At 40.5% G+C, this 16,458-nt stretch overlaps 1 protein-coding gene across 1 annotated transcript in view; it reads right to left on the reverse strand.

The window, feature by feature from the left end:
• Nucleotides 1–5,858: 5,858 nt before the first annotated feature.
• The window catches only part of LOC126483807 (probable RNA polymerase II nuclear localization protein SLC7A6OS), a 61,211-nt gene continuing 50,611 nt past the window's right edge, over nucleotides 5,859–16,458 (reverse strand). Inside the window, exons 5-6 of the mRNA XM_050106989.1 lie at nucleotides 9,881–9,933; nucleotides 5,859–6,422 (exon numbers count right to left, since the gene is read on the reverse strand). Of these exons, the coding sequence (XP_049962946.1) occupies nucleotides 6,262–6,422; nucleotides 9,881–9,933 (214 nt within the window). The 3' untranslated portion in view covers nucleotides 5,859–6,261. The remainder of the gene's footprint in view (nucleotides 6,423–9,880; nucleotides 9,934–16,458) is intronic.

Genomic DNA, 16,458 nt, shown 5'->3' on the forward strand with positions numbered 1-16,458 from the left:
AGCACATGCAAGTGCCTATTTAAACCCTGCCACACAACACTTGCCCTCGGTATCATGTTATTACTGCTTGCATACATTTGCCTTATCTTATTGTGTCCAGTGTATTTTATAGCGATTGGCATACAAGTCACAGTCTAATAAAGTTGTACTAACATTCTTGGTTGTGTTGTGTGTCCAAGTTACACTGTGTCTACAATGTGTGATGGTGCTACTGATGAGTTTTTATCCCAGCTTGGTGATCAGCAAGGGGTTCTTACTGTGGCATTGCAGCATCTTAGTCAGGAGCAGGAGGCCCTCGTCACAGCGCAACACAATCAAACCTAGGTAATGCAAATGCTTGCCTCTGTTTCGGCCACTTTCAGTCCATCTCAGTTTATGTCACCAGCAGCAATGCCTCTTGCACCTCCTTTTTTTACCAGTTGCTACCCTGGTTGTTCATCCACCGCCGTGCCCGGCTTACGACAAGTCTGTTGAAGAATGGAAAGCCTACGAAAAGCAGTTGTGGCAGCATTTTCACGTGTTTGGACTGATTGATGTTACCTTATGCTGTGCTTTCTCATTTTCTTGGTTATCGCCTCGCATGTTTCAATTCCTCTGTCAACTGGCCCCCTTACAGGATCCGTCTTCAGTCTCTTTTGATAACATGAGCAACCTTCTTTCAAAATAGTACTGTAAATGGAAGCACATCATTGCTGTTCGAGTTGAGGTATATCAGTGTTACAAGAAACCAGAACATTCCTATAAGACTTGGGCGGCTGAGCTTCACGGTTTAAGCGACCATTGTCACTGAAACCCATAAAGAGTCCATAAGCTGACCAAATGGTGCATGATGCAATCATTTGGTTGGCCCCAGTTGAGATTCTTGAGCGGGCCCTTCAATGTGAAAACCCCTCCCTCACCAATGTTCTGACTATGGAACAATCATTTGCAGGTTCGAGGGCTACAGGTACTCAAACAATTGTGATGTGAGGTTATGGAAGTTCAACCTGCTTCGCCCCACCATTTGTCAGTTCGGGACGATACGGTGGCAGTGGTCTGTGTGCGAGCAAAACATCACGGCAGCTGGCCCAACTCACAACAGCAGCCACAGCCGCAACTGCAGCACAGCAGACCCTGTAATAAACAACAACGCAAGCAAACCACACCTCCATCCTGTACGCTGTGTTTTGTCACTCAAGATAGGTCCTAGGCACTGGGCCATTTGCCATCAGTGCAATAAAACAGGTCACATTGCTCCTGTTTGTAACGCAAAATTCCAGTGGCCTATTGCAGATGTTGACATGGGTGTCAATTGTGTATCACCAATCTCCGTTGCACCCAATAAGCTTTTCATTGATGTCAAGGTTTATCAGATGGTTTTGCACCTGCAGGTGAACACTGGTACTGCCGTGTCATTAATCAACTTGAAAATGTACACTGACTTGGGCTCTCCCTTTAGTGCCAGTGTCATGTACATTAGTCACCTACAATAAACAAACCATTCTGACAATTGATAGTTTTTCGGCCCAAGTCACATATAAATCTGTGGTTCGTCCACCGAATTTTCTGGTGGTGAACAATACATGCACCAAATATTTGTTTGGTTTGGATGCCTTTAACCTTTTCAGGTTTACTATTTCCGACGAAATTAATCTTGTCTCTGATCAAGAGCCTTACACGCAACTAGATTCTTTATGCTCTGAATTTTCTATTGTTTTCTGCAGGTTTGGGTTGTGCCAATAATTTCAAAGCCCACATCACCATGAAACCTTCGGCCTGACCCCATATCTTTCAGGCTTACCCAGTGCCAATGGCGCTCCGTGACCAAGTAAAGCCAGAGCTCGACTGCCTCACGGCCTCCAAATGATTGCAACCAGCAAATGGCCTACCCCCTTAGTCAATGTCAAGAAGCACTCAGGACGGTTATGAATTCGCAGTGGTTTCAAAGTTTTAGTCAATGCTCAGTCTATCACTGACACACATCCCTTGCCGCACCCTGCCGAACTTTTTGCTAAACTCGCTGGTGGTCAGTATTTTTCCAAGACTGACCTCTCCAATGCATATTTTCAGCTCCCCATTGATGTTGACTCTCAATGGTTCTTGGTCGTAAACATGCCTTTTGGCTTGTATTGATACTTGCGGTAACCATTTTGCATAGCCAGAGCCCCAGGGATTTTTAGAACAACTCACGAGGTCAGTGCCAACTGTCTTGATGATATTGTGGTCTCCAGATTCTACATTGCTGAACATCTCAACAACTTATGTATGCTGTTTCGATGTTACAGGCTGCCTGGTTAAAATGCAATTTGGAAAAGTACTGCTTCTTTCAGCCTTCTATTGTTTATCTTGTGTTCACAGTTTCTAGTGCTGGTGTCAAACCTCTTTGTCAGAATGTATCTGCTGTTGTGGCTCTTCTGTGTCCTCTGTCAGCCAACCGAGGAACTCCAGGTTTTTTCTTCTTCTTTTTAAAAAAAAAAACAGGTAAGAGTGCTTATTGCCCTCGGTGTTAGTTGGGGGGGGGGGGGGGGGGGCGGGGGGGGAATCAGTTGCGCAACAGTTACATGCCTTGCTGAATAAGGGGATGTCTTTCCACTAGCTGCAGGCATGTGAAAACGGTGTTTTCCTAACTGAAGTATTTGTTACAATATGCATCTTGCCTCGTAACCTAACAACCTAGTCAATATTTAGTGTTAGCAACAGATGTGTTCCAGAATGGGCTGGGGGCATTGTTAGCTCATAAATATTTTGATGGCTCCAAGTGTCCTATTGCATGTACTTCGAAGATGCTTAATTCTGCTCGGACTAGATATAAATAGAGAAAGAAGCTCTTGCCATTGTTTATGCCTTAAAGAAGTTTCATGTTTTCCAGTATGGTGTAAAATGCCTTCTAATCACGGATCACAAGCCATTAGTTTCGCTGTTTAACCCCTGTGCATCATTGCCAGACAAAGTATCGCCTTCAGCATTGGGCACTGTTCCTCTCTCACTTCCACACCACAGCTAAACATGTGAATGCTGACATGCTCTCCCGTCTTCCGGCTGGTCCGGACCCAGTTTTTGATCTGGAGGAGTTACTCTGTTTCCACATTGATGAATGCGCTCAAAAAACTGTCAATGATTAGCACTCGGGTTGTGCAGGCTAGTGCTACCGATCTGATTTTATGGAAAGTAAAGTGTGTGGTGTCACCGCCAGACACCACACTTGCTAGGTGGTAGCCTTTAAATCAGCCGCGGTCCATTAGTATACGCCGGACCCGCGTGTCGCCACTGTCAGTGATAGCAGACCGAGCGCCACCACACGGCAGGTCTAGAGAGACGTACTAACACTCGCCCCAGTTGTACAGCCAACTTTGCTAGCGAAGCTACACTGACCGATACGCTCTCATTTGCCGAGGCGATAGTTAGCATAGCCTTCAGCTACGTCCATTGCTACGACCTAGCAAGGCGCCATAATCCTTTGCTATATATATATATTGTGGTTATAACATGTACCGTCAAGAGAGATGTTCTACAATTGTACTTTATTTGCTATTCTCAAGATATTGTCCTGTTCCAGACCTCGCGCCAGTCAGCGTGTAATTAAACGCGTGCATTTCGACCTCCTCTAGAAACACAGTGTTGGCTCTTCTGCCAACACTACAAAGTGATACATTGTGTACAGCATAGATGGCCTGAGGCGCCTCCATTGTGAACATCCGACCCCCCTCCCCCCCATAACTACTACGTGTTTTGGCACTGTCTCTCTGTCATTGATGGTGTTCTATTCATTCATATGGACTATTCTGCTCTTTGCATAGTGGTTCCCTTGGCTCTCTTTTCAGAGATCCTGCAATTGCTGCACATTGATTACTGAGGTGTGTCCTGCACCAAGGTATTAGCCCACCATCATGTTTTCTGACCTGGTTTGGATGGCAAATCACTCAGCTGGTTATGGTATGTTCTCAATGTGCACTGCAGCAAACTGGCCCCATGGGCAACACTATCTCTGTGGCTGCAATCTTTGCAGGCCTGGAACCATCTCCACATCAATTTTGCCAGCCCTTTCCTTAATGCCTACTGGCTAATGGTAATTGACGCATTCTCTTAGTTTCCATATGTTATTTGATGCCCATCAACTTCGGCCTCTGCCACTGTAGCAACACCGTCAAAAATTTTTTTCCATCAAAGGACTTCCAGCAATGTTGGTCTCTGATAATGACCCTCAGTTTGTGTCGTAGGTGTTTGCTTCCTTCTGCAACATCCATGGGATTTGTCACATTTTCACTCCACCCTTCCATCCATAGTCCAATGGTGAGGCCAAAATATTAGTCAGAACGTTCAAAACACAAATGAAAAAGTCTGTGAGTCGGCCTCCGGCTGACGTTGCCCTGCATCAATTTCTCTCTTCCTATTGCTTCACACCGTTTGGCAACAGCAACCCCGCTGAACTGCATCTCCTGCAGCCCAGCCAGTGATGCCAACCTGGGCAGCTGTTGTCCCATTTCTGTCCTGGGGCGACTGTCTGGTGTGGTATTGACAGCAACGATGCCACGGAATAGTTTCTCAGGTTGGTACTACGAGAGACACCGATGACAGTGCCCTCTAGCCAGTGCTGTCAAGGTCGATGAGCTCCATGACTGCTTCACCCATTTCATCAGGTGCAGTCAGCCAGGACACTTCGCTTCAGCATCACACCTACGTACAAAGTTATGTAATCATTTATCACCTTGTTTTTTGCACCAGTAAACCACGTTCTTGCAGTACCGACTTTTATTACCTTTTTCCGTTCCTACACATGCGCTGCCTCCCAGACGGGATACAAAATCTGGGAATGCGGTTTGGTTGTTGCCCAAAATGGATTCCCGCAGTCATCTCCCGATGCCATGGCTGTCCTCTCTATGACATCCGTATGAAAGAGAGCCTCTCTGTATGCCATTACGACCAGTTGTGCCTGCATGTGGACGACCAGACAACCCCAACCAGACATCATGACATACGAGGGGTTCCCCATCACCAGTGGACAAACCTGGAACAGCTTCTCTAATTCCGCTACCAGTACCGATGCAACCGCCGTCCACACCTGAGCCATCTCCTCTGCCTCAGCTGCCAACTGCAGGGGCCCCACCACCACCAGGCCCTGGGCCTGATGGCGCATGGAACCCATGCTGGCGTCACCCATCTTACCGTATGGGTTGACATGAGAAGGCGGACTGTTACGCTGCTTGTGCCCTAAATACTCCCGACCACATGCCCCAGTATAAGCACGTCATCTCTGTCAGAGCTTCTCAGAGGAAGAAGCCATAAACACCTCGCAAATCTGAGCTGTCCCCCCAAGGGAAGAGAAATGAAGTAATATGCGCACACTTGAAAGCTGCATACATTAGCAGTGTCTTGTCATCTGCGAGAGCGCACGTGAAAGTGCAATTCTGTGAACTTATGATTGAGCCCGCCATTGGCGAGTGCCTATTTAAATCCTGCCATGCTACACTCATGCTCAGTATCCTGTTATTACACTTTCCTTATCTTACTGTGTTTGGTGTATGTTATGATGATTGCCATACAAGCCACAGACTAATAAAGTTGTATTAACATTCTTGGTTGTGTTGTGTGTCAGATTACAACAATAAATATCAATGAAAACAACAGAAAACAGAACATGAAACATGTGCTGCCATTGCAGTAGGACAAAGTCGTATAACAAAGACATCTGTAGGCACTTTACTGTCAATCATTTGTAAATTTACTCATTATTCTAAAAACAACAAAGTAAACGTCTGTATATGTATTAATAAAAATTGGAAACCTATTGTCTATAAAAATATAACAACATAACATAGAATGAAAAAATACCAAAAGATTACATGGAAGATTGCAACTTTGGGTACATAATTTTTCAAATCTGTAGTACAAGGCTCAGTAAGTTTTGTATTCATGACATATACGAAGTCACATAAATATGTCTAATTTAACAAAACATCATAACTGGTCCATGAATTTTTTCATATAGCTATGCTGAGACTTAAACATCCAAACTGATGCTGCAGTGAAGTATCAATGGGGGGAAAAAAATTGTAGGTGATCAACAACAGAAATCACTGAATACATTGTGGTAACTATTTCTTTCAGAACAATGATGGGTAATAAAATTTGGAAACACAGTGAGAGTCCACATATGCTACACTTTTCACTTATTTTCAAATGGTTTTAGAAAAATGTTATCTACATAATTGTATGTCCAGAAACACAAAACTTTTCATATCTTCTCTGTTTTTAGTTAAGCTTCTACTTGTCTCACTTAATATACTAGCTGCTATTAGAGTCATCTGAGTCAGCATCATCTAATTCAGCCATCATCCTCCTCTTGTAACGTGCGTAGGAGGAGCCATAAAGTCTGATATCCTTTGGATCAGCTTCCTTACTATAAATATAATCTTCCTCTCCATCATCACTTGAAAGCTCATTATCTGAAAAATAAATAATAAAATGTCACAGTCTCATTATATGCAGAGTGAAAACTGTTACACATACTGCCTTCCTTCTCTGTCCATTGCTGTAAAAATTCATTTCTCTCTTGGTTTGGTTATTATGGGTACTCACTCAGCCTTGGTTTGAAGTTATTTTAATGAGAAGCATATGTTTTGCTAGTTAGTATATCAACATACACTGAAGTGCCAAAGAAACTGGTATAGGCATGTGTATTCAAATAGACAGACATGTAAACAGGCAGAATTCGGCACTGCCGTCGGTAATGTCTGGCGGAGTTGTTACATGGGTTACTGCTGCTACAATGGCAGGTTATCAAGATTTGAGTGAGTTTGAATGTGGTGTTACAGTCGGCGCATGAGAGATGGAACACAGCATCTCTGAGGTAGTGATGAAGTGGGGATTTTCCTATACTAGCATTTCATGAGTGTACTGTGAATATCAAGAGTCTGGTAAAACATCAAATCTCCAGCATCCTGTGGACGGAAAGACATGCTGCAAGAACAGGACCAACGATGACTGGAGAGAATCGTTCAACATGACAGAAGAGCAATCTTTCTGCAAATTGCAGCAGATTTCAGTGCTGGGCCATAAACAAGTGTCAGGATGCAAATCATTCAAAGAAACATAATCGATATCAGCTTTCGGAGCCAAAGGCCCACTTGTGAAACCTTGATGATTGCACAACAGAAAGCTTTCGCCTCACCTGGGCCCATCAACACCGACATTGGACTGTTGATGACTGCAAACATGTTGCCTGGTCAGATGAGTCACATTTCAAATAGTAATGAGTGGATGGACATTTATAGGTATGGAGACAACCTCATGAATCCATGGATCCTGCATGTCAGCAGGGGACTGCTCAACCTGGTGGAGCATCTGTAATGGCGTGAGGCATGTGCAGCTGGAGTGACCCCTGATAAGTCTAGATATGACTCTTGACAGGTGACACATATGTAAGCATCCTGTGTCATCACCTGCATTCATTCATGTCCATTGTGCATGCCAACAGACATGGGCAATTCCAGCAGGACAATGCGACACCCTACACATCCAGAACTCTACAGAGTGACTCCAGGAACACTCTTCTGAGTTTAAACGCTTCCACTGGCCACCAAACTCCCCAGACATGAACATTATTGAGCATATCTGGGATGCCTTGATCACGTGCTGTTCAGAAGAGATCTCCAGCCCCTTGTACACTTACAGATTTATGGACAGCCCTGCAGGATTCATGGTACCAATTCCCTCCAGCACTACTTCAGACATAGTCCAGTTCATGTCACGTCGTGTTGCGGCACTTCTGCATGATCGGGGACTGCCCTTCCCAATATTGTACCAATAAACCAACGTCTACCACCTGCTTTACCCATGACTGAACCTATGTAATCATTCCATTTCATATCCCTACAAAGTGTTACACAGAACTTTCAAAGTCTCTGGTTCAGTCCTTTCATTCAACTCAGAACCAAAGGGCCACGATCAGTTTTGCAGACAATGCTGCAAATTGTGAGCTTTTTTGAAACTGCATGCGCAAGGCTGGTCTTCTCAACCTTCTCTGCAAGTCACTGGAACGGCCCAAGAATGACTTTGGAGCCCAGTTGACAGGCATCATTTGTTCCAACATGTGCCGCAATCAGCAGCTGGTTGCAACCTGTTCCCTCAATGGCTGCTGGAATAGCCTCTTCAGCATGTGTGCCTGGTGTCCTTTACCGTCCCTTGCTGCCATTTTTCTATGGGGTACCATCATTCGCCATACTCAGGTCTGAGCCACCTTCCTGTATCCAAACACAGTGCACTGTGACAGGAAACATGAGAACTTATAAAAAAATGGTAGTTTTGGGATATCATTAAATATAATACAGAACTATATGCTAACTATCAAGTCATATTTTCCCAGGTATTATGAACTTTTAAATATTGGGGCTGACACAGGTAAGACAGGATTTAGGGCAGGTATGGTGTTGCCACTGACTCTGAATGAAAATTGAATGACAAAAAGTCATTATTGTAGTCTTTCTTTGAGATACAATGGCAGACTTAGGAATCTACAACATGTCTCCAGAGAATTGGTTCTTTAGTTTCTGTGATTTGGGTTATATTAAAGCTTAGCTTTGGCTAAGTAAATACAACTTGGAATAGGATACAAGAGTGCCCCCTGCAATAGTAATTAATTTTGTTAGAGATTGTTGGTTGAATGACACATTTTATATAGCTGTGTAGGTCAAATTCAGAATATGATACATAGGTATCTACTACAATGACATCTGTCCTTTCAGAATCTTTGTTTGTACCACATTTTTTGCATGATTTTTGAGCATATGACATTCTGAGTTTACCTTTGTAGCCCAATTTAAAAATTTTATACACAGGGGCTCTATTTTTCATTTTTGTGCTGTTTAATAACTTAGATTAATATCCATAGCATACTACAGCAAAAATTATTACATTTCAGAATATGACACAGAGCTGTGTAACACAGTAACAACATGAATTAGGAATTTAAGTGGCAGACAGGCACATTTAAAAGTAGACTGTTGGATATTAATTAGCTAGTGGACAAAGACCTTCATCACATGGAGAAACACATAACACTTCATTTGATGAAGGAATTTGTATGATTTGTATCTATAGCACAATCCAGGCCCTTACTGGAGGCCTACTGCAAAAATATGTATGACCTAGACTTTCACAGAAATAGTTTTTGCATTAGTTTTCTCCCTGTTCCAAACAGGGGGGCAGAGGTCAGTTGTGCTCAAAGTTCAGAATATATTGGCTTTCATGTCCAAGGTAAGCAGTCCTGATCAACCAAGAAAGAAACTGAGGGAGAAATCATTTGCTACAACCTATTTACACAGCACTTTCACATTCTCGACAATTCCCACAAGAGTCTGTTTCTGATCTCCCTCTCATAACCATCACCAAAACGATCCACTAAATGTGCACTGTGCTTCCCATGTCCCTCTGCTCTGATCACTACTGTCCAAGAAATATCACAGCTATTCTGACATGGACATTCAAGTAATTTCTAGGTTCCTATGACCTGCCACTTTCATCCTGATGAAAAAACAGAATGATAGATTAGGGTTCAGCTAGCTTTGATGAAGAGTTGGTTTGAGACAGAGCATACACACAGATTTCAAAACAGTGAGGTGGGGAATTAGCCAGAACTAGATGAAGAGGTATAGTAAATCACATTCCAGACAATAAACAATAAAAGGGTTTGCATACTCTAGTATATCACGCAATGTTGCAGTGTTCCTGCTGGTACGAAGCTGAAATCAATTCTTTGTCTTACATTTTATGCAAAAATGTGTACTTTTCGATAAAATTATTATGGCTACACAGATAAAAAGCAGCAACTGTCATTTCTCATACAACAGAAGGGAAGGCACACTACAGAGGCAAGTGTACACAAAAAGTATTCGAGGATTTTTACCTATATTCATGTCATCCATCTGCATGGCCAGCATCATGTCATCTTCATTGATACTGTGAAAATTATGAAACATTATACTCATGTAGACACATTATACCAACATTTATTTAAAAAAAAATTAGATTATAGCATAGATATATGACAAGCAAAAAAACAAGTACCAAAAAATATACTCAAAAGATGAATGTTTAAACAAACCATAATGCTTTGAAACAAACTGGAAGTGTAACAAAAGTTATACCACAAAGAGATACAGCTTGACCTTCTCGATATGAACTGAAAGAAGGAATAAAGGCAAAGGTATTGAGATCTATCAAATGTGCAACAAAAGGAAAAATATAGCTAAAAAGTTTTTCGTGATGGAGACCTTGCATAAAAAGTTCTCAGTTTACTTGCTGCACCAAATTAGGACAACATTCCAAGCTTTCGATAATTGCCTCCACCTTCCATCTGGGGCTAAAACTGCCTGTCGTGAAATGGCAAGGCTCCCACTTTTATACACACAGGAGGCCTCTGATTGGCTGCATTACATCATGATGACAACACAGAAAGGGCCTATAAGTATAAAAGTGGGAGCCTTGCCAGTTTATGACAGTCAGTTTTAGCCCCAGATGGAAGGTGGAGGCAATCATCAAAAGCTTGGACTTTTATCCAAATTCGATGCTGCAAGTAAATCAACAACTTTTTATGCAAAGGAAAAAGATGTTCAAAACATCAACTGTCAGTTTTCTGTGAGTCATATCACACTCTGCTTCTACCTTATTACTGCCAGATTTGAAAAGAAAAAATTATAAATAGCACCAATTATGGAAGCAGAAAATAAATAAAAACTAATAGTCATTCGTACTGAAAAAGGTAGTGCTCTAGTATACCATATTAAAAACTCGAGTTGTTGCATTTCATCAGAAGACTCATCAATGTTTAACTGAAATCATAATAATTATTTAAAGAAGATACCTTTTAATATAACACATTTTGAAAATGGATTAAAAAAATATAGTAATCTCCTCCAGACCCACACAGATTTCTAACTCCTTCCACATAGTCCTGAAAATTTGTGCTTGTGAATTTTTAATAGCAGTGGCAATACTTGTAAAATTTAAAATGAAAAACATTGATTACATGCAATAGATAATTTAGGCCTGAATAGTTCACCTCAGTCATTAACAATTTTACTGCACTGTGTGGGGTCACAAGGCTTAGGCCTGTCCCACCCCTCGTTAAATCAACCAACACTTGTACGAATAATTGTAAGAACAGTTATTATTATTATGTTCTTTAAGTTTGTTTTTGGGTTGGGCAGCAAGGAATAAAAAAAAATGCTGCAAACTACCGCGAGCCACGGTAGAGCCTGGGCCATGAGGGCGTCGAGCTTCCTAGGTCGTTATTGGACAACATAAAAGGAAGAGATATTCTGCTTTCTCTTTGTAAACAGATCGATCGAGTCTCGAAAGGTTCATGTAAAACGTATAGGCGGGTGACACATTAGGTGGGACCCGATGCCTGTAATACTTCCATAGTTATTAAAAAGTTGTTAAACAGCCAAACCAATAGTTCATCATTTATATAGATAAAAAGTTGTAAAGATATAGGAAAGGAAGAGTTGCGGGGTCAGAACGAAAAGTGATACATCGCTCAGCAACGAAGAAGGACGTAAACAGTGGGTGTGACGTGGTGAAAACAAATCAACTGATAAAATAGTAAGTCTGTAATTAAGCATAAAGCCACGTAACACTGCAACTGCAAATTATATGCAGTGTTGTGTGATTTTTCTCAATGCTAGCTTTCCCTACGCACCTTACTATTATCTACTGCACAAGCTCCACATTTTTATTTTTATTTTTCACAAGTATTACCACAACTACTAAAAATTCACAAACACAAATTTTCAGGACCATCTGTATGGGCTTAGGAATCTGTATGGGTCTAGAAATTATTTTATATTCTTTAGTCCATTTTGAAAACAATGTATTCAAAAGCGTTTTTTTTTTTTTTTTTTTTAATTATTATTTTCTGCTTTTTAGCCTTGTGTGTGTGTGAAACTTTTCAATGTATTTACAACATTCTGAAGAGATTAGAGCAGAGACATATGATAAATTTGAAGTTTATTTCATTTTCTCTCCTATGTATATCTTGCGAAAATACTGTGAAGATAAAAAAATTAGAGATTCATGCTCGTGCAGAGACTTGCCAGCAATCATTCTTAACGCGCAACATCTGTGACTGAAACTAAAAAAGTAGAAACAGCAGTGGTATACAAAGTACCCTCCACCACCCACCAGCCAAGAAAGCAAGTTAATATTTTATGGTCACCTAGTTCTCAGCTATGTCAAAAGTTTCAAGTCTCTAGCACATCAAGAAGTTGGTTTGAAATCAATTGCAAAATCTGTTCTGAACAGGCACAAGAACACAGTACCTTTTACAACACACCAGACACAAAAACAAATTAATAATGCACTGTCAACCAGTTCTGAGCAATGTTGAAAGTTTAAAGTGTCATTGGGAAGTTACTTTAAAACCAATTGCAAAATTTGTACTGAACAGGCAAACAGAGAAAAAAAATTACCTAACAAAACATGGGAAAAAAAGGATGGGAAATGACTCTAATGATTGCATACAAGTTTTTGCTATGTACTACAAATAATCTTATAGATCAAGCAACCACAGCTAAAATACTTGTACATAGTGTGAAGGACAATCAAACAGTTTAAAATCAGAGATAGTAAAATAGTCTACATAAAACTGGGTTAAAGTCCAAATCCACAATAATTGTGTATTGTGTTTTCACTGTATGACGACCAGTTCCATACGGAGGTATATCTTCAGGTCATATCTTCTTGTAGAACAAAACTACATAAGTAAAAGCACTAATAATCAACCTAACCTACCAAACAAACCAGACATTAAAGAAATGTACACACAAAACTGATACTTTATGTGCCACAAATTCCGAGGTACAAGTGTAAAAACATGTCACCCCTCGATAAAACCTTGGATGAAACAGCAGATGGGCACTTGATCCTAACCAAGCATGATTACTAGTACATCTCCAAAACAGAGTCAAAAGATGAGCCCAGACAGCGCATGACGACCCACATAATTATGATAGGAAAAACCCGTAAGCACAAAACAATGCAGAATGAATGTAATGTAAATTCAAACAAAGCTCGCTGTGTCGGTAGAGTATGAAATAGAAGAAACCTATCATTGTCAAAATCCACAGGAGAAACAAAGAATTAAAAGACACTCAGTCCTTGGGAGTTGTCAGCATACTAAAACATATTGACATGCATTAAATAGCACTACATGTTACAGTGCTAGCAACACACTGAACACTGTGAAGATAAGCATGCATCAACCCATCACAATCTGGAGATCGTGATATCTAGCAGCAGAAACCAAATTAAAAGGACATGCAGATTGGACCTCAGGGATTGCAGTAACACAGTGGATCTCAGAGTTAAACAACAATACCGTATGAGAGACAGAAAATATTAACCGATAGACTTATGGGAAGTGAGATACAATTCAAATTACTTAAAGCTTAGGAAACTGAACTACCTGGTTCTATCTACAACAAAATAACAGAACCTGACTGAAGTCCTAGTTCATAACCAATAAAAATATATAAATATATAAAAAAATACAAAAACAAAATATCTAAAATGGTGCTACAAGTAATGCTGTTGTTATCAACATTGTTGCTATCAAGAAAAGCCTATATGAGGGTAAAGTCAAGTGCTGTAGATACGACCCTAAACCGAAATATGTTGCACAACTAAAAAAACATCTGATGTCCACAGGACTACTATAAAGGTCCATAAGGATAATTTCCCAGTACGTCTCACAGTGAATACTAGGTATGGTGCAGGCTACCACTCAAAGAAATCGATTTCAGAGTATTTAAACAAATGTTATGTTCAACCCTTCTGATATATCAATATGTAATAGTACCCATCTGGTGTCTGTGCTTTCATGTAATAGTACCCATCTGGTTTCTGTGCTTTCCAGTTTGAAGGTTCCACATGGAGCCAGGTTAGCTATGCTGGACATTAAAAGTATGTATAGTAATATCCCCACAGAGCATGTAGTTAGGATTGTCTATGAGAACTTAAGTGGCTTCAGTAGTCATCCCCTGGCTGAGATTGATGAGGTTATCAAGTTGTTGGAACTGGTAATGAACTAAAATTATTTTAGCTTTGGAGATGCTACTTACATTCAGGAATGTGGATTAGCAATGGGAACACCCCTGTCGTACTGCTTAGCTAATATATTTATGACCAAGTTTGAACATGACATTGTGATTCAACACCCGTCGTTTGGTACACAAATTGTCAAACAGTTTACGTACGTAGATAACGTTCTTCTACTTTACAATGGATATAGTACTGAGTGTCATTGTTTGGTCTGTAATTTAAATGCACAGTACAATGATATTCAGTTTACTACTGAGCATCTGCCTTGAGATACTGTTCCTTACCTAATTCTGGTCAACAGTTTGGAAGACAGCATTTTTTCTTTTGATATTTATAGGAAGCTCCCTACAACTGACTTGGTTATCCATTCTTGTTCCGACCATCCCATGAGTCATAAAAAAGCGGCTTTCAGAGCATTCTTATGTCACGTTCACAGTGTTCCACTCTCCCCTGAAGCTTTAAAAAATGAAATAATACTACTGTTCACATTGCTATTTGCAATGGATATAACAGCAGTTTTGTTCAGAGCACAATAATGAGATTCTCAAAAGGAGGTCTGGTCCATTTTCATGCCAGTCATGGTTTATCTTCACACTAGTTCCCTTACACGTTAACCTGCCCGCTGTCTGGTATCACTGACCACCATATTATGTGAGTGTGTCAGAAAGCATAGGCAGACACCTAAGAAAGAAGAGTATTCTACCCACATTTTCTACTCATAATATCGAGACCAGATACAGACATAGGAAGTCATGTGACACCAACTTGTATAAGAACACCGGGGTTTACACCATACAGTGTAATGATTGTCAGGGCACATATGTAGGTCAAACAGGTAGAGGTTTTAGTAAGGAGTTTGAAGAACATCTCAATGTAAACATCCCAAGGTCAACTTCGTCGTTACAGTTGCGGGAAAGGGGACATTCGGTAATGAGTGTAGAAAACAACTTTGACATTTTATGCACTGAGAATAAAGGGACAGTGTTAGATATTTTACAAAAGATACACATTTTTAGGGCTATTAAGAAGTCCTCTTTACAGATATTGAATGGCCAGATGGTCCTAAAACATTGGAGTCTATTATTTAATCTCAACTACTCTTAATCTCCTCACTATCAATAGGGTCCACGTGTGTTTCCATTAATCCTGGATAAATAATTGTTCCTGTCACCTAGATCCAGTTCTACTATATTCCTTCTCTATTCCAAACCACCTCCACCTTCCTCCCTCCCCCCCCCCCCCCATCTCCCTCCCCACACCCACCCCTCCCACAGGGGTTCTTGGCCGGTTTTGAGAGATCAGTTTCAGGAGGGTTTTGGTCCATGAATTTGTCTTACTCAGATCTGGTCTGGTTTCACTAAGTTCCATCATCATATGGTCTGTATATTATCCCTGTTAATTTGGACTGTTTAAATAATGACAGAGGTTTTACATTAACTTAGCCTAGCATTAATTGTAGCACCATTTTAGATATTTTGTATTTATATTTTTTATATTTCTTATATCTTAATTGTATGATTATAATGGAGGGAAACATTCCACGTAGGAAAAATATATCTAAAAACAAAGATGATGTGACTTACCAAATGAAAGTGTTGGTAGGTCGACAGACACACAAACAAACACAAACATACACACAAAATTCAAGCTTTCGCAACAAACTGTTGCCTCATCAGGAAAGAGGGAAGGAGAGGGAAATACGAAAGGATGTGGGTTTTAAGGGAGAGGGTAAGGAGTCATTCCAATCCCGGGAGCGGAAAGACTTACCTTAGGGGGAAAAAAGGACGGGTATACACTCGCACACACACATATCCATCCACACATATACAAACACAAGCAGACATATTTGAAGACAAAGACTGCTGTGCTGTCTGGGCTCATCTTTTGACTCTGTTTTGGAGATGTACCAGTAATCGCACTTGGTTCGGATAAAATGCCCATCAGGCGTTTCACCCAAGGTTTTATTGAGGGGTGTCATGTTTTTACACTTGTACCTTGGAATTTGTGGCACATGAAGTATCAGTTTTGTGTGAACATTGTTTTACTGTCTTGTTTGTTTGGTAGGTTAGGCTGAATATTAGTGCTTTTACTTGTGTAGTTTTATTCTACAAACAGATACAACGTGAATATATACGTCCGGGGTATGAAACTGGTCACCATACAGTGAAAAAACAATACACAGCTATTGTAGATTTGGACTTAAACTCAGTTTTATGTAGACTGTTTTAAATTGTTTGATTGTCCTTAACATTGTGTTGTTTTTTATTTCCAATTAATACAATACTTTAAACTAATAAACAATTAAAAATAAGTCTCTATTGTACATCAAAAATTAGTGTGTGCCATCATTATTCTCCTATTTCTAAGCTTCTGTCAAGTTAT

The sequence above is a fragment of the Schistocerca serialis genome, chromosome 6 (genome assembly GCF_023864345.2).
Source record: "Schistocerca serialis cubense isolate TAMUIC-IGC-003099 chromosome 6, iqSchSeri2.2, whole genome shotgun sequence".
Taxonomy (NCBI): Eukaryota; Metazoa; Arthropoda; class Insecta; order Orthoptera; family Acrididae; genus Schistocerca; species Schistocerca serialis.